At 40.3% G+C, this 20,987-nt stretch overlaps 2 protein-coding genes across 4 annotated transcripts; one reads left to right on the forward strand and one right to left on the reverse strand.

Moving 5' to 3' along the window:
* The first annotated feature begins 2,659 nt into the window (after positions 1 to 2,659).
* LOC123148168 (nudix hydrolase 15, mitochondrial) lies at positions 2,660 to 5,993 on the forward strand. The gene is made up of 4 exons (XM_044567533.1): positions 2,660 to 2,975; positions 3,905 to 4,047; positions 4,884 to 5,003; positions 5,344 to 5,993. The coding sequence occupies exons 1-4, from the start codon at positions 2,750 to 2,752 to the stop codon at positions 5,566 to 5,568; spliced, it is 714 nt and encodes a 237-aa protein (XP_044423468.1). The 5' UTR covers positions 2,660 to 2,749; the 3' UTR covers positions 5,569 to 5,993.
* Positions 5,994 to 6,241: 248 nt separating this feature from the next.
* LOC123148167 (uncharacterized) lies at positions 6,242 to 11,157 on the reverse strand. Of its 3 annotated transcripts, XR_006473675.1 has the most exons (8): positions 10,833 to 11,152; positions 8,575 to 8,793; positions 7,814 to 7,900; positions 7,514 to 7,660; positions 7,399 to 7,425; positions 6,797 to 6,892; positions 6,427 to 6,693; positions 6,242 to 6,324 (listed from the first exon to the last, which is right to left on the reverse strand). XR_006473675.1 is itself a non-coding variant. In XM_044567532.1 (7 exons), exons 1-7 carry the CDS (start codon positions 11,079 to 11,081, stop codon positions 6,493 to 6,495), a joined length of 945 nt encoding a protein of 314 aa, XP_044423467.1. In that variant the 5' UTR covers positions 11,082 to 11,157; the 3' UTR covers positions 6,242 to 6,492. The 3 variants fall into 3 exon arrangements, 2 of the variants coding, with proteins under 2 accessions (XP_044423467.1, XP_044423466.1); XM_044567532.1 differs by having other exon boundaries at positions 6,242 to 6,693; positions 8,575 to 8,712; positions 10,833 to 11,157; XM_044567531.1 differs by having other exon boundaries at positions 6,242 to 6,693.
* Positions 11,158 to 20,987: the final 9,830 nt, after the last annotated feature.

The following is a 20,987-nucleotide window of genomic DNA, read 5'->3' on the forward strand; positions in this document are numbered from 1 at the left end:
CTAGGAAAGGGGGGAATCCAACTCCTACTAGGAGTAGGATTGCCCCCCTTGGGCGCGCCCTATAGGGCCGGCCAGCCTCCCCCTTGCTCCTTTATATACGGGGACAGGGGCACCCTAAAACACACAAGTTGACAATTGTTTTAGCCGTGTGCGGTGCCCCCTCCACAGATTTTCACCTCGGTCATATTGTCGTAGTGCTTAGGCGAAGCCCTGCGTCGGTAACTTCATCATCACCATCAACACACCATCGTGCTGACGAAACTCTCCCTCGGCCTCAGCTGGATCTAGAGTTCGAGGGACGTCACCGAGCTGAATGTGTGCAGATCGCGGAGGTGCCGTGCGTTCGGTACTTGATCGGTTGGATCGCGAAGACGTTCGACTACATCAACCGCGTTACTTAACGCTTCCGCTTTCGGTCTACGAGGGTACGTAGACACACTCTCCCCTCTCGTTGCTATGCATCTCCTAGATAGATCTTGCATGATCGTAGGAAATTTTTTGAAATACTGTGTTCCCCAACATTGAGAACTTAGAAATTAAGAATAAATGCTTTATGAGCAAATGGCTCTACAGGTTAGAGATAGAGTCAGAGGGCATGTGGGCACAAATTCTGCGCAATAAGTATTTATAGTCGAAAACGGTCACCCAAATTACCATGAGACCAACTGACTCGCCATTTTGGAAGGGACTTATGAGAACGAAGGACTTGTTCTTTCGTAGGGTCAAATTCTTGGTTGGTAATGGGATGTCAACAAGATTTTGGAAGGATACGTGGTTAGGAGAGATGCCTCTGGCCGTACAATATCCCACCCTTTATAACATTGTGCAATGTAAGGAGGATTACGTAGGCGCAGTTTTTCAAATGACTCCCTTGAATATTCAGTTCAGACGTGCGTTAGTTGATGAGCGATGGACTGCCTGGATGCACTTGGTTCGGAGATTGATAGATGTTCAACTCTCCGACCAGCCCGATTCGACGCAATGAAAATTAGCCAAAAATGGGGTGTTTACGGTGAAATCTTTTTATATGGATTTGATTAATTCTGGTCCAATCTCAAGATCGTTGCATATTTGGAGGGTTAAGGTCTCCTTGCGTATTAAAATCTTTATGTGGTTCGTTCACAAGTAAGTAATACTCACCAAGGACAACTTAATCAAGAGGCGATGAGTAGGTAGTTCGCGGTGTTGTTTTTGTGATCATGATGAAACAATACAATATTTATTCCTTGAATGTCCACTCGCCAAATTGCTTTGGAGAACGATTCATATAGTCTTCAACATTAATCCTCCGGTTGACATTGAGTCGTTGTTTGGAACGTGGTTAGCTAGGGTTGAGCATACTACCGCCGCTTGTATTTGGATTGGAATATGTGCACTTATGTGGGTTATATGGAACTGTAGGAATGGTATGATTTTTAACAGACAACACACTTTAACTTTCTTGCAGGTTATCTTCAGAGCTACCGCATGGATCCGTGCGTGGTCCTTACTCCTATGGACTCCAGGGAGCCTTTGGTTACTGGATGCAACCAGTTGGAGATGGTAGCACGGGCTATATTCAACCGGTTCGGATGGCGGTCGCATAATAGGATAGGAGTCTAGGAAGATTATCCTTCATATTGCAGTATCAGTTGTGATTGTCAGCATGTACTTTTATTTTTTATTTTGTTTCGCTCCACTTGCGAGCTGTAATACTTTTATGACTTTATGCTACTTCGTGAATTATTAATAAGATTGTTGCATGCATCATTATGATGCAGAGGCCGAGGGTACGTCTCCATTTCCAAAACAAAAAAAATAGTTTAAACTGTGTTTGCTTCAAATGAATTTGCTATGTTTGAATTATGTTTGCAATGATGTAGTAGTTGAACTAGTTTTACATCATCTATTGGAGCACTAGTTTTTGGAGTTTGGTGTTTTTTAATGATGTATAATGATGTAAATTTTACATCTAGCAATTTTTTTCATGTGTGTTGGATTAGTGCTCGCTTGTGTTTCGTCAGCCTGTTTGTTTGGGGGGAGTTGGAGCTAGGGAATGGGAATTTAAGGTGGCTGGGTCTAAAAATCTCTTGATTGGTTCATGGACTTGGGAATTAACAAGGTAAGGGGAAGGGGAATTAGGAGGCCCAACTCCCATCAATCTCTTCCTTGGAGGGACCCTGGTAATTCCGCAAAGGAATGGGAGTTGGCGCCTGGAAGAAAATTGTTACAGATTTATTGGCCCACCTCCCACAAAGAAAGAAAAAAACTCCACGGAAATCCTACTTGCAGCGACATCATTTTTCCTCCAAATAAATCGGCCAGCTCTAACTGTTTACTAATCTGCAGATGCAATGCCAAGCACAAGCACATCTCATGCAAGAGGGGCAGCCAGCAGCGTGTAGCCCATCTGATTTTGCTACGTAATAAAGTTTGATTCGTTTATCTTTCCTTCACAAACCGATGCATATCTATTTCCCTTTTCTACTCTTTTTTTTGCCTTCACATGTTACGATTTTGTTTCAACATTTGTGTGTCTCCTTCTTTCTCCATTGTTCATTAGAATTATTCCCACATATAATTCTCACCCCACACCAAACGTGGGATTAGAACTAATAGTCCACTTGCCAAGCATAATCCCTCATACAACTCCCTCTCATAAATTCCCAATCCCTCCCTTAAACAACCAAACGCGCTGCGGGTTTTTGTGAGGAAAAAAAGCAGCAAGCTCAAGCGGCCCAACACCTCCGATCTATCCCTCAAAGCTTCCATGGAGAAGGAGCGCACGAGCATCGAGGCTCTCATCCGACGGCTTAGGCTCCACCAGGCGCCTCCCTCCCCTTACTCCGGCGATCCCTCCACAGCGGCGACCCCCGCCGCAGCCAACCTGTTTCAGCCGCGGAGAGCCGCCGTGCTGGTCTGCCTCTTCCACGACGCTGCCGGCGAGCTGCGTGTCCTCCTCACCAAGCGCGCTTCCTCACTCTCCACCCACTCCGGTGAGCAGCTCGCTCGCTTCTTCGTGGCAGCTTTTGATCGATCCGAATCGTGGCGCCCCGGTAAAAAAATTTAGGGGAATGTCGGTGTATGCGCAAGTTGGGGTTCAGGGGCTGAAGCATCCTACATTTCGCTTTCAGGTTCCATTTTACGGCCCATAGGTGTCTGAATTGCTATTTCGCTTTTGTACTTCTCCGAATTTTATCAAGGGGAATTCAAGTGAAGAATTCGGCTTCTGGTTGGAAGTTGAAGCAGAATCTAGTAGAAAGCGTTGGTGTTTAGCAGCATTCAGAATTCAGATGTTTGTACTGCTGAGCCCATACGGGTTTTAATATAGTAAACTGTGTGTAACGACTGTTGTTTATCATCAATCTTAATTCATTGGCTCCCGGTTCTTCTAGCAAGCTCTTAAAAATTATTCCTTGCGAGTAGGTATGCTACCATGGTGTTCAGTTAGTTTATGCTACCATGATGTTTTGTCTCTTATTAGACCAGGTAAGTACAGTGGCCTATATTCAGAACTTGTTATGTACATGGGCTAAGCACACGTATGCTGGTCTTGAGGTTTTGGTCAGCGCGGAGCGATTTGGAGAAATCCCTTGGTATATAAAATCTGATAGTCCCTTGGTAAATATGCATTCTACATCATTCTAATTTAATAGTCGCCATTTGATACATTTTAGTGTATATGAAAATTTTCCCCCAGAAAAGGCTACAAGTTCCATAATATACTGCAAAAATCTAAAGGTTCCTACGAATACCCAATATTCTTACAAGAAAATTTAGATTTTTAACCTAGCTCTCTGTTCAGCGCTGGTTTGGCTTGTCTTAGCTTTTATATTTGAACAATCAGGTTAACAAATGGATGCCAACCCAGACACGAGCTTGATAAACCCTGTCTGATTTTGTTTTCCCCAATTGAGATTTGCAGGGGAGGTTGCATTGCCCGGAGGAAAGGCAGAGGAGGGTGATGCTGATGATGCAGCAACGGCATTAAGGGAGGCAAAGGAGGAGATTGGGCTTGATCCAACCTTGGTCACTGTCGTCTCCTCGCTTGAGCACTTCTTGTCCAAGGTAAAATGTCTATGGGTTCTCGCTTATACCCCTACTAAAAAGATCACATCGTACAGCAGGACAGATTATTTAAGTGCATCACTGAAAGGCATGCTAGTTTTTTTCCTTCTTCTTAGACTTCGAAAAAACGCATGCATGCAGCTAAGATTTAGGATATGCTTATTACTTATAGATGTCTTGAGGGTCATGTAGCAGGCTGTTCTTTACAGTCCTCTTTTGTCAAATAGAATGTTATCTTTTTGTCCTTTTCATATCTCAAAATTAATGTCACGAGCTCTCTTGGAAAGTTGCATAGCAAGTGAAACATTAATCTGAAAGATGAAAAATTGACTAATTTGAAATGGACCAAAAGTGTACCACAATTTAACTTGGGGCTAGGCAGCTTGTTTAGGTCGTATATGTTATCTTTTGCTTTTCAAGGTGGTGCACGTGATCATTTTTGCATTCTTAATGGTCTTGTTTAGGAATTGATTGCACTAAGGATTGCGTTACAATCTAGGCACTGTTTTTGATGTTATGTAACACATGTTGCCTTTCACCGCACTTGTCACATGCCTCTGAAGATTACTTTAATTCTGCCATTTCATTACATGACGTTTATGTGAAATATATAGAAGAAAATAATGCTAATTTATCGATGAATAATATAGAATTGAAATGCATATCACCTGCTGCAGAGGAAGCCTGGTTTTATCACTGAATTCATTGTAGTAAAATGGCTAAGACATAGGCCTTAGGCCAGGAGCTCCCTTTGTTTTGTCTCGTGCCCTCTCACCGTTTTGGTGTTTTGAAGTGATAGACTTCCATCAGATTAATATTCTCCATTTCTTTGGCAGCATCTTCTGGTAGTTGTTCCTGTTGTTGGCATACTCTCAGATATACAGGCTTTCAAACCTGTCCTTAATGTTGATGAGGTGGACGACATTTTTGATGTACCCCTAGAGATGTTCCTCAAGGTCAGTGCTATCAGTATGTTTTCACATGCTAATTAATGGGCTATATACAATCTTTATTTAGGCTTTTAGGCTATGGTACTTATGTAAGCCTGGGTTGCATGTTCATGATATTTGCAATTTACCGTGAAAATGACCAGTCAACTGGAAAGAAGTGAACCACATGAATTACCATGCTGTGTGACGTATTGTGCTACAATAATATGTATACTGAAAAATACTTAGCCATAGTAGCTAACTATGATAGATCTTACGCAGCAGTAGTGGCACAAGAAATTTCTTATTTTTTTCTTGAAATCTTAGAATGTACTGAAAGCCGTTTTCCCTTGGATCCCTTTGTCAGGATGAGCGCAGGAGATCTGAGGAGCGAGAATGGATGGGGCAGGCGTTCACACTTCACCACTTTGATTATGAGAAAGGTGACAAGACGTATGTAATCTGGGGTCTGACTGCCGGCATCTTGATTCATGCGGCTTCAGTTGTATACCAGCGGCCACCAGACTTTGCGGAGCGAAGAGTACAATTCAACCTGCCGAAGTGCTCAAAGGAGCCTTCTCCAATGCCATGATCAGGATTAGGATGCATGCTCAGTTACGTACCTGATTCAGCATACAGAGACTACATACACCACAAGAAATGGTATAGAATCTAAAAGGTTTCCAAATCATGTGCTGTTATACAATTTATTCTTCGATGCGCCATGTCCCTGCGATTTATGTGAAGCGCGACGCCCTGGTGGTTCAGCTACAACAATGATCATGCAGGACGTGCCACATCAAGCAACAGATTACGGCGCATTTGATGGTGTGCAGCTTGCCACACAGCGACTAAAAACCGAACGTTCAACAAACATATTTCATGTCTATTCTTTGCATAATAATATAGGATAAGAACATTAACATTTAGAAATTTAGAAAATGATCATTGCTCCGCTGCTTCTGTACTATGGTTGCCCCTTTGTTGTACGTTATTATTTCCCCCATCTTCTGCTCACCAATCCGAAAATGGTGAGGCTAAGAGCACAAATTTTTGCCTACTATTTTTGTCACTGCAACACAGATACCCAAATTATTGTCTACTACTATTGTTGTCACTGCAACACAGTCTACACTGAAAACACCTTAAACCATAGATAAAATGGAATTCACCACCACCATTTTGCAGTCCCATGAGAAGTAGAATTGGCGATTAACTTCAATTCAAACATTTCCGGGTGTCAACGGAACTGTACTACATTAGAATTGTTATCTGAAAATCAAGTCCAACCTCCGTTTGGTTAATGCTTTGGGGGGTTACAGCGTCGCACCGATTACCAACTGTGTTTCTGCGTTGTAGTCGAGGCCAAAAAATTGTAGACTCAGCCTCCATTGTCAAATTACAAACTGAATATACAGTACAAAGACAAATACACCACAAAGGTTTATACCGCTGCAATCTGTATGGTCCAGCACCAGTGTGCACTGTCTTCAGTGTTCAGAGTTCCCACCAGCTATCAAATATCCTCGGGGTTTATGTTCTCTTCTATGACCTCGATGCAAGATCCAACTGACCTCCCAGAAGACATTGCCTCCTTAAGCTTCGATCTAGCTTTTTCATGGCGGCGCAGGATCAGAACGATGTTTAGCACAGCCCACCTCACCTGTGAATCAGCTTTGTTCTGGGTGAATCCCAGGCTCTTGAACAGTCCATCCAGCTGTTAATGGAAGAAACACGAAAGTGCAGAGCAGATAATTAGAGGATTGGGTTACATGATGTTTTGTCAACTTAGAACGTAAGTAAACTAAATGCCGGAAAACCTTGTTAACGTCATCTAGTCCTCCTTCGGCGTATCCATACAGAAGATACTCGGTTGCTACTCCGGCCAGTGCAATACATGAGAACTTGTTCAGCATCTGCCATTAGATCCAACTTATTGCCAGGTCAATCACAAATCTGAATTGCTATCGGGAGACAATAAATTGTGTAATACCTTGTGATTTTGTACATATCTATTCACTGAAGAAGCAGTAGTTCATGGGGTGGCAATAATTGCGCCCTTCCCAGAATATGCTAATTATGTGTTAAAATGGCAGTCAGTTTAGGTCGAAGTAAACCAAGCAGAGAGCTTTGGAATGGGGATTACTAGTTGCCTACTGTGTGTTTTTATATCAATAAAACTTATCCATATTTTCAATGATCCAACACTAGTTTAATTAGATCTCAGTTTAACTTCGGTGAAAGCATATAATCAGTATATTCATTGTGGCAGCTCTGAGTTCTGACGCCGATGCCGATTTTCAGTTGGAATTAGACCTTTATTTTTTGCCGGGATTTGAAACTAGACCATGACAAACAATGAATAACATATTACATCATTTTTGCGTGCTTTGCAAAAAAACAATAATTTAGAGACTCTCACCTTCGCAGACAATTTGCCTGTATTGATCTGAAAATGGAAATAACCATTAGACTGGTGCATACATAAGATACTTCAAAGATTATTACAATATTAAGAATTGAGTTAGAAAACTAACCTCTTCAACAAACTCAAAATCCACAAAAGCTGTCCCAGCTTGCACGTTCAGTGATCCTTGTTTCATAAGTGTATCTAAACATGTGATAGTATATTCCTTCGGAAGCACTCCAAGCAAGTATGCTATCAAGAAGTGACCAGCTTCATGCTTCACATATTCCATATATAGGATATTAATTGTTTAGAATTATGATTGCTCGCATTGTTCAAGAATGGCATATATTGAAAGTTTGTTCAAGAATGGAATATTATTGAAATTTTGTTCGAGTATGGAATATTATTGAAATTGTGGTTTGTATACCTCAATAACTCTGTTGTGGTACTTCTCGCTGAGACTGTGAGCAATTGTGTCAAGAACCAAGTTTCTCCCCCCTCCATTGTAATATATCTAGAAAGCTGTAGCCATGTAAGTTCAAGCAACAGATGGCTGACTCAAGTGATTATACCATTTCCGTGGGAAAATTTAGGACTAATGTTCTACTCCCTCTGTCTATAATGTAAGATGTTTTTTGACACTAGTGTGGTGTAAAAAAATGTCTTATATTATGGGACGGAGGGAGTACATTATTTTTATATGGATTTTTCTCTAAGTGATGGCTGCAAGTACGTATAAACTTAGCTGAATCAACCACACTTCCAAGAAACATACTAGGAAGCTATGATGTTGGATGTGTATGAATGCAAACTAATAGGACTGCTTATTCGAAATTGAACAAAAACTCAAGGTCATTGGCACCAAAGAAGCACACAACAAGATGATCAGATCGGTACTGCAGAGAATATCTATTCACTACCTTTGATAATTGAGTTTCCTCCAAGAGATGGAGATAAAAAGTTAAAGATTGTTGTTAAAAACTGCAAAAAGGTAGCCACAAAGCACACATGGCCCAAGCATATGCTTTGAAATAACAACACCACGCGAATAGTAACAGTTCAACAGCCAGTCAGCAACAAGACATGTAACAAATGATACGCAAGGCCGAGTAGTCAAGTAAATGGTTAGCAACAAGATATGTAACTGATGATCTACAAGGCCGAGTAGTCAAGTAAATAGTAACTCACCAAATCAACAGACCACACGAATAGTAGGCCGACAAAGGTAAGCAGAGCTTGGAGTTGAGAAAGCTCAAACGCAAATGAAACAGAAAGACCTCCAAGAAGCGCGGCAATTTGGAGATTTCTCTCAATTGATCCCAAAGTCTGATCCACAGGAGATAGGAAAGAAGAAGTATCAATCCCATTTAGCTTAAGCTCATCTAGTTTATAAAGCCTTTGAGGTACCTAATAGAGATTTTGGTATAAAACAGCAGAGTTAGTATGCTACATAACATTCTAAAAAAAGGATAAAGGTAAAGCTTCACTTTCTTCCTTATCAAAATGTAGCACATTCTAACAGGTGGAAATGACACAGCACAAAGGAGCAAAGTTGAAGTGTTTGCTTGTCAAATATGTGCACTGGCACTAAAGATCAACAACAGTTTTTCCATGTAATTGTTTTGAATATAACCTTCAACATAGAAATACTTGCAGTTGCCTGCCATGCAATGGTGGAGAATATTTCGAGCATTAGTTTGGATAAATGATAGCATGAAAATATTCTTATCGTACATTCATGCAGATTGTTCACATTGGTTTATCACCATTAAAGTAACTGTAACATTTTTTTAAAAGTTGCTCCGTTTGCTAGTAAATACTAGCAAAGCTGCATTGTCGTCAGTCAATTTAGTTTAAAGTTGCATTGTTTGCTAGCCAAATATGTAGCAGACTGGCACCAGACACCATCAATAGTTTTTCCATGTAATTTGAATATACTCTACGGTGTAGAAATATTCGCAAATGCCCTCCGTACAGTGATGGGAAAAAAATCTAGATCGGACTTTATAGGCGATGGGTAGGTGGTGTGGCCACGGCCCATGGAGTTGTGGTAGTTTTCACTCGGTTTTCTGTAATAAACCTAGCCTTGTGTGGTTTCTAGGTTCGGTTTCCCTCGTAAAAAAGGATCAGTTCTTTTTTTTTTTGGTATGCAGATGCAGGAGGCCCCTGCTACGTGACAAGGCTTCGGAATTTTTTCTGTAAGATTTGGAACCTCAAATTCCCATGCCCAATATCCAAATCATGGGCCGTAAAACCTCTTACTAATTCCGTCCAACAAAACAGCCCTATAGTACTCCACACATTTGTTTTAAGTTTGAAACTATCCAAAATCATGGTGGTTCTAAACTTAAAGCATATGCAACTGATCATTACGTCAACCAAACTACGAATAAACTGCACACTAAACATACTGGTAAGGTACACGTGCATTGTACGTCAGGCTTAGATAACCAAAGTATGATTAAATATTGACATATCACATTATAACAGGTAAACATGTAAATTTAGTCACATATGTATGAAGTATAAGATGCAGATTTAGTCCTTGTAGTCCATCCCAGTCAAAATTAAATTTATGGAAGTACTATGAGAGTCTTGAAGAAAAGATAAAATAAAGTAAAAAATGAATGGCAGTTCTTTTAGAGCCAAAAAAATACTTAGACAACTAAAATATGGAAGAATCTAAAATAAATGTGAAACACATGTGCTTAGAGAAAAGGAATGACAATTCATTTAGAAGAAAAGAGTTAGCAGAAAGTCCGGAAGATTCTAGAACAAAAGAGAGACGTCTATGTTTTTAGTTTTGTGTATATAGTGCATTGTGCTTAACCTTAGCCATGGAGTCATCTAGATAGTACACGTGTCAGAATCTAGTGTGGTGAAGAGGATATCCAATGGCCAACAATGCTCAGATTTGCCAATTCTCTACCGCAGGATTGCCTTCACCCAACAGCCAATATTCAAAGTTACTATATCTCTACTATACTATCTAAAAAGAACCTAAGGTTCCTTTTCCTGCCGACGGACCATATTCTGTCCACCTTCGTCCATCCACCCCATCTTTTTTCCCCGGTTCGCAAGTGACGGTTCGATTCAATCACCATAATTACATGACCAAATGGACGTCGCACCTTCCCTTTAAAAAATTGCAATCATCATAATTATATGCCCGAGACGTTACACCTTCCCTTAAAAATTGCAATCATCATAATTACAAGATTTGGCTCCCGTAGCAACGCACGGGCACATACCTAGTAGTGGTATAGACAAGTAAAATCATCTCTGAAAAAAATCATTAACATCTTTCACATCTATTGACTCACACCCTCTGTTCATCAGTTCATCCCCATTCTAATTCGGAGACGATCGGACGTGAACAATTGCGTTGAGAGCAAAGGCAAGACGAGGCCTCGAGGAATGATACGCAGCATCAGGAGAACACCAACCTGCCTCGCGGCGCCAAAGCACCGGAGCCCGCCGCCCTCCCCCTGCGAGCCGCGCACGAGGGACAGCGCGGCCTCGTCGTTCCCCTTCCGCAGCTCGTCGTCCACCTGCTCGAGCACCGCCCTCAGACGCGCGGCGGCCGGCTCGGAGGAGGTGTTCGCGGCGCGAGCCGGCGGCAAGCGCAGCCTGGCGGCGGTGGCGGCGGGATGCAGCTGGGTGAAGCAGCAGCAGGTCGATCCTCCCAGTATCATCTCTTCCACGCGGAGTCGAGCAGGTCCACAGACACGAAAAACGACGGATTTATGAGGAAGTGTTACGACCAACGGTTCAAGTGCTGGCTTCTTCTGCGCCTTTTTTTTAACAGGTGATAAGACTAGCCAGAGATGGGAGTAACTTCAGCAGTAACATTGAGTCTAACTCCGCTTTTCCAGGTTTGGGTGTGGGTGGATCTCATATCTTAGAGGACAGGGCGGGGCTTATTCCCAAGGTCAGGTCCCATGCCGGTGGACTTGAAATACGAAGATCTTAAGCTAAGCTACGGGGCCGGGAATATACTCCAGGTTGGGAGATCTGTCCTGCCATCGGGCATGCAAGAAGCTATGTGCGCAGGGCATCAGAGGCTTACTCAAATGGAATGAGTAACTTAGCTAGTTACTATAACATCACATGTAAAAATGCAATATAAGTCTATAACCTAATAAATGAAGTTTTGCATGACACCACACTTATGTTACTACTCATTATGAAGATAGTAATATAGTCTAGGGATATATGTATGTTATTAGCAGTGGCGGAGCTACGTTGGGACCAACCCGTGCTCCGGCCCGCCCATCTCAGGTGTAACACTGCCTAATTAGCCTAACAACTGACCTGGCCCATCTCTTTTCTATGCCTTTTTCTTTGGGCTGACCCACCCAACTAATTCAATGAAGCTCCGCCACAGGTTACTAGCGTAGGTTACTTTTCACTGTGGCTAGTCTAAGATGCAAGCCAAAATTTCGGTCGGTCGCCTTGCAGCCGTGCGATTGAAGGCAGCAAAGACCGCCGCTAGCCGCTCGCCACAATCATCGGATGGCCTTGCGGCTTGTCGTGTACCCACTGTAGTGCCCCTGTGTTGACAGCAGCTGTTGCCGTTGCCGTCACTATTGTCAGCTCATCATCCTCTCCTTCAAGCTTTTCAGAAGTTTGTTGAAGCTTTCTCGTTGTTGATTGTAGCTTTTCTCAGTTTCCGTCGTCGGTCACCGCAAAAAAAATGGCGGTAACAAATTATGTCGCTGATGTCATGTGTTCAGCATCATCATTAATGATGTAGCAAATGGACAATGGTAGTAGCAAAAATTTTACGTTGGTTGCAGCAAAAAAAATGTCTCGCCGTAGAACCAACGCAGCTCGCGCGCTACGGGTTGCAGCTTGTCGTGCTGCAAGTTTTAGCAATTCACAGCATGATTGAAGCAGGTCGTGACACCGATTGTAGCAAAAACCATGATGCCGGTTTTGTGTGATGTAGCAAAACGTAGTGCTGGTTGTAGCAATTTGTGACGCCGGTTGAAGCATGTAGAAAAAAAAACTGCGACATCGATTGTTCCTCGAAGCAACATTTGCCCTGTCCTTGCCGCCCTGTGGTCACCATGCTCACCCAGTTTCAAAGAGAGAGAGGGGGGGGGGGTCAAGCTGAAGAAAGCCCCTCGTAGCAGCACCTAGGGGAGCAATGGAGGTGTGCTCTCGATGGGAAGAAAAGAGGGAAGAACGAGTGCACGAGAGAGCTCTAGAGAAAAGATAAGGAGCGTACAAATAAGGTGGGCCTCACCTGGGCACATTACCAGTTGTTCCTCCTGAACGATGTGCTATCGCAACGCGACCGGACTAATGTTTGGTCGGCCGTCTGGAGGAAAACGTTTCCTTTTTTAAGAAGAAAAGATTGGAAAGAACTTTTGTTTTTTCGAGAGAGGTAAGAACTGATGCATATCTGAATTTCGGGATCACAGCCCAGTGAACCTTGCCACACTAACCGCATCGGAAGGCGCAAAAGCTTTATACAGCCGCGAGAAGCTCCTATTACGTGTGCAGGTCGTTGGGTAGCAACCTAGAGCGAGCACACCCCCCCCCCCCCCCCCCGCTCTGCCATCCCCTTCTTTTAGGCTGACTCATATTGGGGGCGAGCGAGGAGCCCCTATATTTTTGTTTCATTTTGTGTTTTTTTCCTTGTATAAAATTGTTCAGGGTTTAAAAACAGTTCTGAATTTAAAATAATGCTTGGGATTCCAAAACAAAAATCGAATTTCCAAAAAATATTCATGAGTTTGATTTTTTTGAATTCAAACAATGTTCTCAGGATTGATGTTTTTTCACATATTCAAACAATGTTCATGATTTCCCAAGATATCCACGAATTCAATAAAAATTCAAAAAATTGAACAAATGTTTGCAGATTCAAACATGTTCATGAATTTTTTAATGTTCAGAAAAATACTCATGAATTATAAAACAGTTCATCGATTCAAAATATGTTGGTTGATTCAAAAAATGTTCATCAATTCGAAAAAAATCATGCATTACCAAAAATGTCACCCTTTTTTTGACAATTCCAATTTTTTTTGCAGATTCTAAAAATTGTTCACAAATTTGAAAGAATCTTCACAATTTGAAAACAAAGTGTTCGGTAATTCAAAAAATGCCAATGATTTTAAAAAGGCTTCATGAATTTGTACAAAAATTTCGTGAATTTGAAAAATGTTCATGAATACATAAAAAATATTCACAAATTTGAAAAATATCCATGATTTCAAAGTGTATTAATGATTTCAGAAAAAATGTTCAGAAATTTAGAAAAAGATGTTCAAAAAAGAAAAGGAAAACAAGTTTTAAAAAAGAAATAAAAAAGACCATAAAGATATATAAAACGAAAACGAAAAATCAAGAAAATAACAAAAAAGGCAGAAAAAACACAATAAAAGTCATAAAACCTGGTCTGAGAACGTTTTAGAACCTTCTCAAAACCAGGAAAAAGACTAGGCCGGCTAAAAAATGTATATGTGGGAGCAGGGTGAGGGGAGGGGAGGGCGGTCACTAATGATCCCTGCGCCCAATAGGATTGGCCAGCTATATGCACCAATCCTATTTACTGTGTGTTGCGTCACTGGAAAGCATTTCAACAAAGCCGCGCACACTGGTAGCTAACTGGGCCGGTTCATCTATTTTCTTTACCGGTTTCTCGTTTTTTTCCATTTCCATTTCCATTACTTTTTTCTTTATCGTTTTTTGTTTTTCCTTCTTTTTTTGTTTTTTGTTTTATCAATTTCGCTGACTTTTCACAAATTCCGTGATCTTATTTCCACATTGAAAACTTTTTCAATATATCGTAAACTTTATATTTCTTAAATTCATGATTTATTTTCTCAAATTGCTAAACTTTCACATTACAAACTTTTTTCAAATAATTTGTGAACATTTGTTTTCAAATTCATGAGATTTTTTCATTTTTGTGAACTTTTTCCAAATTATGAAATGTCCATTTTTCTCAAATTTGTTATTTTCTTTCAGATTTCATGTACTTTCTTCAAATTTCTTGAACTTTTTCTTGAATTTGTTAGTCTTTTCTCAAATTTTCAAACTTTTTTTTTCATTTTTGAGAACTTTTTCCTTTTTGCTAAAGTCAATCCACGGTCAATGGTCAGTGGTCGTTGGTGGTCCGGTCAACAGTTGCGGGCCCACCTGTTAACCATTTTTGAAAGAAAAAAACTGAGCTGACCCATCTACTACTGCGTGAGCGCTACTTATCACGCCAAATTTGTCTCTAAGAAAAAGAAATTTAACACGCCAATTAGGAATTCTCAGCTTATAGCAAAACGGAAGCTCTCACATGGAGGATTTCCCTGTACGCTACAGTAATGTGCCAGCCCATTTGTTTGGTCACTCATGGTTGCTTAGCTGGTTCTTTTAAGGAAAAAGTTCAAAACAAACCTTGAATTGATAGGCGAAAGTTAAACCAAACCCTGAACTCTTAATCCCTTAAATTAACACACCAAACTCTTTAATCCCGGTCTATTTTAAGGGAGCAACTAGTTAACGAGCGCTCCTTCGGGAGCCTTGCAACGATCAGCGTCATTTGGCGCGCTCTCAATCATTCGCCACGTGTCGCACTCTGGACGCTCCCTCCGGACCTTTTTATTTATTTATTTTTTCGCACACGTTTTCGGCTTTTTAAACGTTTTTTTCGGGTTCTTTTGACGTTTTGGTTTTCCCCGGTCTTCCTTAGCTTTTCGATAGAAAAAAAAATTCGCACAAAAATTTCTTTTGTTTTCTTTCGCGAAAGTCATGGTTTTTTTCCGCGAGAGGCACGGTTGTGCTTTAGCGAAAGTCACGGTTGTGCTTTTCAGAAACGAAAAAAACGCGTTTTCGTTTTTTTTTTCTTTCGCGAGAGTCACGGTTTTGCTTCCGCGAGAGGCACGGTTGTGCTTCCGCGAGAGGCACAGTTGTGCTTTCGCGAGAGTCACGGCCGTGCCTCTCGAAAAGGGAAAACAAAACACGTTTTCTGTTTTTTTTTCTTTCGCGAGGGTCACGGTTTTGCTTTCGCGAGAGGCACGGTTGTGCTTTTGCGAAAGTCACGGCCGTGCCTCTCAGAAAGGGAAAAAATACGCGTTTTCTGTTTTTTTTCACGAGAGTCACGATTTTGCTTTCACGAGAGGCACGGTTGTGCTTTCGCGAGAGTCACGGCCGTGCCTCTCGGAAACGAAAAAAGACGTGATTTCTGTTTTTTTCCTTCCACGAGAGTTACGGTTTTGCTTCCACGAGAGGCACGCGCATGATTTCGCGAGAGGCACGGGCGTGCCTCTTTCGGAAAGGGAAAAAACCGTGCTTCTGGTTCGGTTTTTTTGTCCGGTTTTTTGTGAAAAAAAAGTTCATCAAAACCTATCAACATGGGATCTAGTTTTGAAGATCTCGATGCGAGAATCCAATGGTGAAAATAGTTCGAGATTTGAACGCACGGTTTAAAAGATAAAACGTTTTGAATAAACGGATCTATGAAAAAAGGCTCTCAGGTTGCGATAAGTGGCGCGCTGCATGTGCGCCACTTGTCGCGATCAGGAAAAATGGAGTGTTCTTTGCAACGAGTACTCCTTAATTAGTGATTTCACTATTTTAAACCTTCAAAGGACTTTGCCGGTATTTGCTGAATTGGGCCGGCCCAGTAGCGCAATCGCTCACGCGTGCGCACTAATTTGTTTTTTCTTTTATGTTGTCTTTTATTTTTTTTATTTTTTACAGATGTCTAATTTTCTAAGTACCGAATGTACATTTCTAATGCACACATTAAATATTTGATAAACTTTTGATATTTTCAAATACATTATGAACATTTTAAATTAAATGTTTTCAAAACATTTTTGAACACATGGTAATATTTTCCCAAATACATGTTTTACATTTTCTTACTGACAATAAACATTTTATAAAACTACACGATCACTCTTGTACATGGTTCAACATTTTTAAATTTGCATACACTTTTTTCCAACACATGTCACGTATATTTTGTTAAGGTTATGACACATTTTTTACAACACACAAACATTTTTCTACATTGTACAAAAAGTGTTCGCATTTTAAAATTTTGTTCAGGTTTTAGAAAAAAATTATGTTTCAGAAACATTTTACAAAAAATGTGTTCGCACTTTATTTTTTTAGATTGTTCAAAAAGTGTTCGTACTTTATGTCTAGTGGGCTGGCCCAGTCGTGTCCGCAGCCAACAATCTAAAACATTTTTTAAAAACATTATTTACAAAATAATTTATTAAATTCCAAAAACATTATTAAAAAACGTGACATAATTCTGAAAATCCGAAACAATTTTCATAGCATGTGAAAGACTGTTGGAATTCTGAACATTTTTTGACAAATGTGGTTTTTTTGAAATAGCGAGCAGTTTTTTAAAATGTAAATATAATTTCAGAATTTCAAATATTAATTTAGAAAAGGAAAAATGAATTTAATTTGTGCAAAAAATATAAAACAGGAACATGTTTTAACTTCTGAACAATTTTAGAAATGTGTGAACATTTTTTAAACTGTACAAATTCTTGTTGTGTTATAGTGGGCCGGCCCAAATTCTTGTGCGTGAGAGTAGCTGGTTATCCCGGCCGGGATTGTAGTGTTCCTGGTCTGGCAAACAGCTCTAGGGTCCAAATTAGACCGGGATTACAAGTTCAGAGTGCCAATTTTCGAGATTTAAAGTTCAGGGTTTGATTTAACTTTCGTCTACAACTTCAAGGTTTATTTTGGACCTTTTCCGTTCTTTAATTTAGTTCTCTTTAATTTTTCTTTCTTTCTATTTTTCATTTTCTTTTGCTTTTTCCTCGGGTTTCTTTATTTCTTCATCGGTCCTTCGCTTCTTCAGTATACTTCAATTTTCTATCCTTTTCATCGGTCTTTTGGGTTTTACCTCGTTAAACTTTGCAGTTTTCAAAAAAGCTGGTTATCCCGGCCGGGATTGTAGTGTTCCCGGTCTGGCAAACAGCTCTAGGGTCCAAATTAGACCGGGATTACAAGTTCAAAGTGTCGATTTCCGGGATTTAAAGTTCATGATTTGATCTAACTTTCATCTACAACTTCAAGGTTTATTTTGGACCTTTTCCGTTCTTTAATTTAGTTCTCTTTCATTTTTCTTTCTTTCTATTTTTCGTTTTCTTTTGCTTTTTCCTCGGGTTTCTTTATTTCTTCATCGGTCCTTCGCTTCTTCAGTATACTTCAATTTGCTATCCTTTTCATCGGTCTTCTGGGTTTTACCTTGTTAAACTTTGCAGTTTTCATTATTGTTCTCAATTTTCTTTGTTTTTTGATTTTCTTGCTTTTCAATGATTTTATTTTATTTATTATTCTATTTCTTTGTTTTTCAGTTTTCGGTTTTTGATGTCTATCTTTTTTGGTACACACTGTATATTTTCTATATGCATAAAAACATTTTATACACGTTTTACATTTGGAAACTTGTAGAAAAAAATTGTCTCCTACATCATGGCAAATTTATGAGAAAATGATCTATGGAACATGTCATTTCTGTGTAAAAATGATTGGACTGGTCGCATGGCAATTTTTACGAAATTGTCTTCTCTAAAACATGGCAAATTTTCAAAATGTTTTGAAAAGTAGAAAACCTTTAGTTTTACCACATCATGGCAAAAAAAAATTGGTCAGCTGATTCATTGCATGGTTATGTTTTCTTAGGCCTTCAAGTTTAACCTGAATATTATGGGGCACACTCTTTATTGAACACATGGCAAATTTTTCATCTATAGCATGGCAAAAATCCTAATTTTTTCATGTGGGAATGGCAAATTCCAATTGTTGCCATCTTTTTCAAAAATCAAATCTCCTAAATTTGCGATGTGCCCATGGTGATTTACTACATTGCCATCTTTGTTAAAAAAAATCTCCTAAATTTGCTATCTACCCATTTTAAATTTCAAAAACTTGCCATGTTTTTAGAGAACAAAATCAGTAAAAAAATGACATGCGCCCATGGCAAGTCCCTAAAGTTGCCATCTTTTCAAAGAAACAAATCCCTAACGTTTCCATGCACCCGTTACAAATTCGAAAAGTTGGCATGTCTTTTTAGATAACAAAATTCGTAACATTGTCACATGCAATTTTTATTACAGGTAGCATGCCAGCTATACTATTTAAACCATGTAAAATTTATTACCATGGTAGTTTTATTGTAGGTAGCATGGTAATTTATTATTCAGACCATGGAAATTTTATTATTTTGACAGTGTCAAATTATTAATTAGGCCATGGTAGTTTTATTGTACGCAGCATGGCAACTTTATTCTTCAGACCATGACAAATTTGTTAATTAGACCATGGTTGTTCTATTGTAGGTAGCATGACAATTTTATTATTTAGACCATGAAATTTCTATTAATTAGACCATGATAATTTTCTTTATCTTACAACTATTTGTTATTTTGGACCATGGAAAATTTGTTGGACTTACTATGGAAAATATGTTTAACATACCATGGTAAATTATTTTTTATGTACTATCAGATTTATTGACATGGCGAATTTCGACCTTCTGACGAGCACAAACTTTTTTTGCGAAACAGAATTTGCCATGTGAACACTATAATTTTTCTATGATTTTTAGAGAAGCCAATCTTTTCTTAGTTTGCCATGTTCATCACCCATAATTTTTATCTTTTTTGCATGATCTAGATAAACATTTTTTCTGTTAAATTTGCCATTGGACCATTATATTCCAATTGTTTATAAATTATGGCATGTCAAATTTACTTTTCCAGATAACATGGCACATTTATTTGGTTATACCATTATTAATTAAAAATTAGAGGATGATAATTTTATAAAGTATATCATGGCAATTTTTATAAATTAAAGCATGGTAATTGTAAATTTCATCTGTATAAGAAATAATTTCTTTGTTGATGGCAATTTTTCTTTTTGTAAACAAGCAGTTATCTAGGCCTCTGGGAAAGGGCTTCTCATTCGCTGGATTCCCGCTAAAGCGAACGCTCGGGAAAGGCGTCTCATTCGCTGGATCTTGTCTCAAAAAGAAATGAAATTGCTAGATCCCCCACTAAAGTGAATGCTCGAGAAAGAGCATCTCGTTCGGTGGATCGTTCCTCCCTAGCAAACAAATTGTTCGCCTGAGGGAACCTCCGAAACCGGCGTCAGTCTTTTTCTTTTGGAATATCACGCTTTATTGATCAAGAGAGGGAACCTCAATACAATCCAGGGTTACATGAAAAATAGAGTCACTAGTGGACTTAGAAGATCTGGTTAGAATATGTGCCGCGACATTCGACTAACGATTTATTACATGACTAAAGCAAACGGAGGAGAACGACGCCGTCTCCTTGATATCATTAGCGATGATCCTGATGCCGTGATGCATGATCAATCTGTCGATAAGCATCATTTTGCCCATGTAAAAGTTGGATTTGCGTTCGCATCACGTCGTCCATCCCTGCAGCCGCATGCGTCGCTGATCGTAGGCCGGCGACAGGAGCTAGAGTAGCCCTAGCTTTATACATCGGGGACGGCGGACGCCGGAGGAGAAGTCTCCCCTACCCCGATCTGTACGTACGTCTCACGGGAGCCTACAGTTAACCCCAAGAAGCAGACGATCATGTTTAATGCAGCGGCTAGCCCTAACAACAAGCCACTCGTGATGTAGGACTACTACTGTGTGCCCCGTGCCCGACAGTCCATGCCAAGACGCTGTACTATCATCGACCAGAGCAACAGGTAAACCAGTCTATCTACATGCAGCACTCGAGCAAGTTGCTATGGGGTAGGGGCTACTGCTCTTGTCACTACTCACTCGCGTTCTCGCCACGGAAGTGCGAGGGAACTTGAACCCACTCCGCTTTGAATCCGGCTAGTGGATCAAAATTGGCAGTTGGAGAAGATGAATCTATCTTTTCGCGACTAATAGTTTGATGTGACGACTCCTAGAATAAGTTCGGCACACCATGTTAGGCAGCAGCAAACAGCTCTACATGGAGTATACAGTACACCAAGTGGTAGGGTACGCGGATCCGAGAAGTGCATGGATGAACTCAGGTGCGTATGAAACCATTTTGGAAAACACATTTAAAAAAATCTGAAAAAAATTGCACGGGTACGTCTCTATGTTCTATGTGCGTGCATAAAGTTTCAACGAAAAATATATTTTTTTGTGGCCTGTGCAAAAAAGACAAAAAATTATGTCGTGGAACACTATTTAAAAGCACTGAAATTTGTCTTTTTTGCTGAGGCAAAACAAAAAGACATTTTTTTCATAAAACTTTGTGCCGCGTACACACATTTGCGAACATGTATGCGTGATATTTTCTTTTGAATTTTTGACATTTTAAAACATGCTTAAAATGCATTTTTTGAAAAGTGGGTGCATATGCCCATGGGTTCAGATGGTGCCCTCTCGCATGGATCCTATTGACCAACACGGGTAAGCTGATCTCCTTCCCCCCTTCCCCTCTCCTCCTCCTTCCTCACGGGCACCCGAGGGTGCGGCCGGGTGAAGCCCCGCCGTTGTCGGCGGCAGCGGGCACTCTGGGTCACCCCGCTCGAATGGGGTCCCCCCCCCGACCGGAACGTGGCGCAGGGCCGGGCGTCAAGACGGGTGGTTGCGGCGC

This window comes from Triticum aestivum, chromosome 7A, assembly GCF_018294505.1.
Source record: "Triticum aestivum cultivar Chinese Spring chromosome 7A, IWGSC CS RefSeq v2.1, whole genome shotgun sequence".
Taxonomy (NCBI): Eukaryota; Viridiplantae; Streptophyta; class Magnoliopsida; order Poales; family Poaceae; genus Triticum; species Triticum aestivum.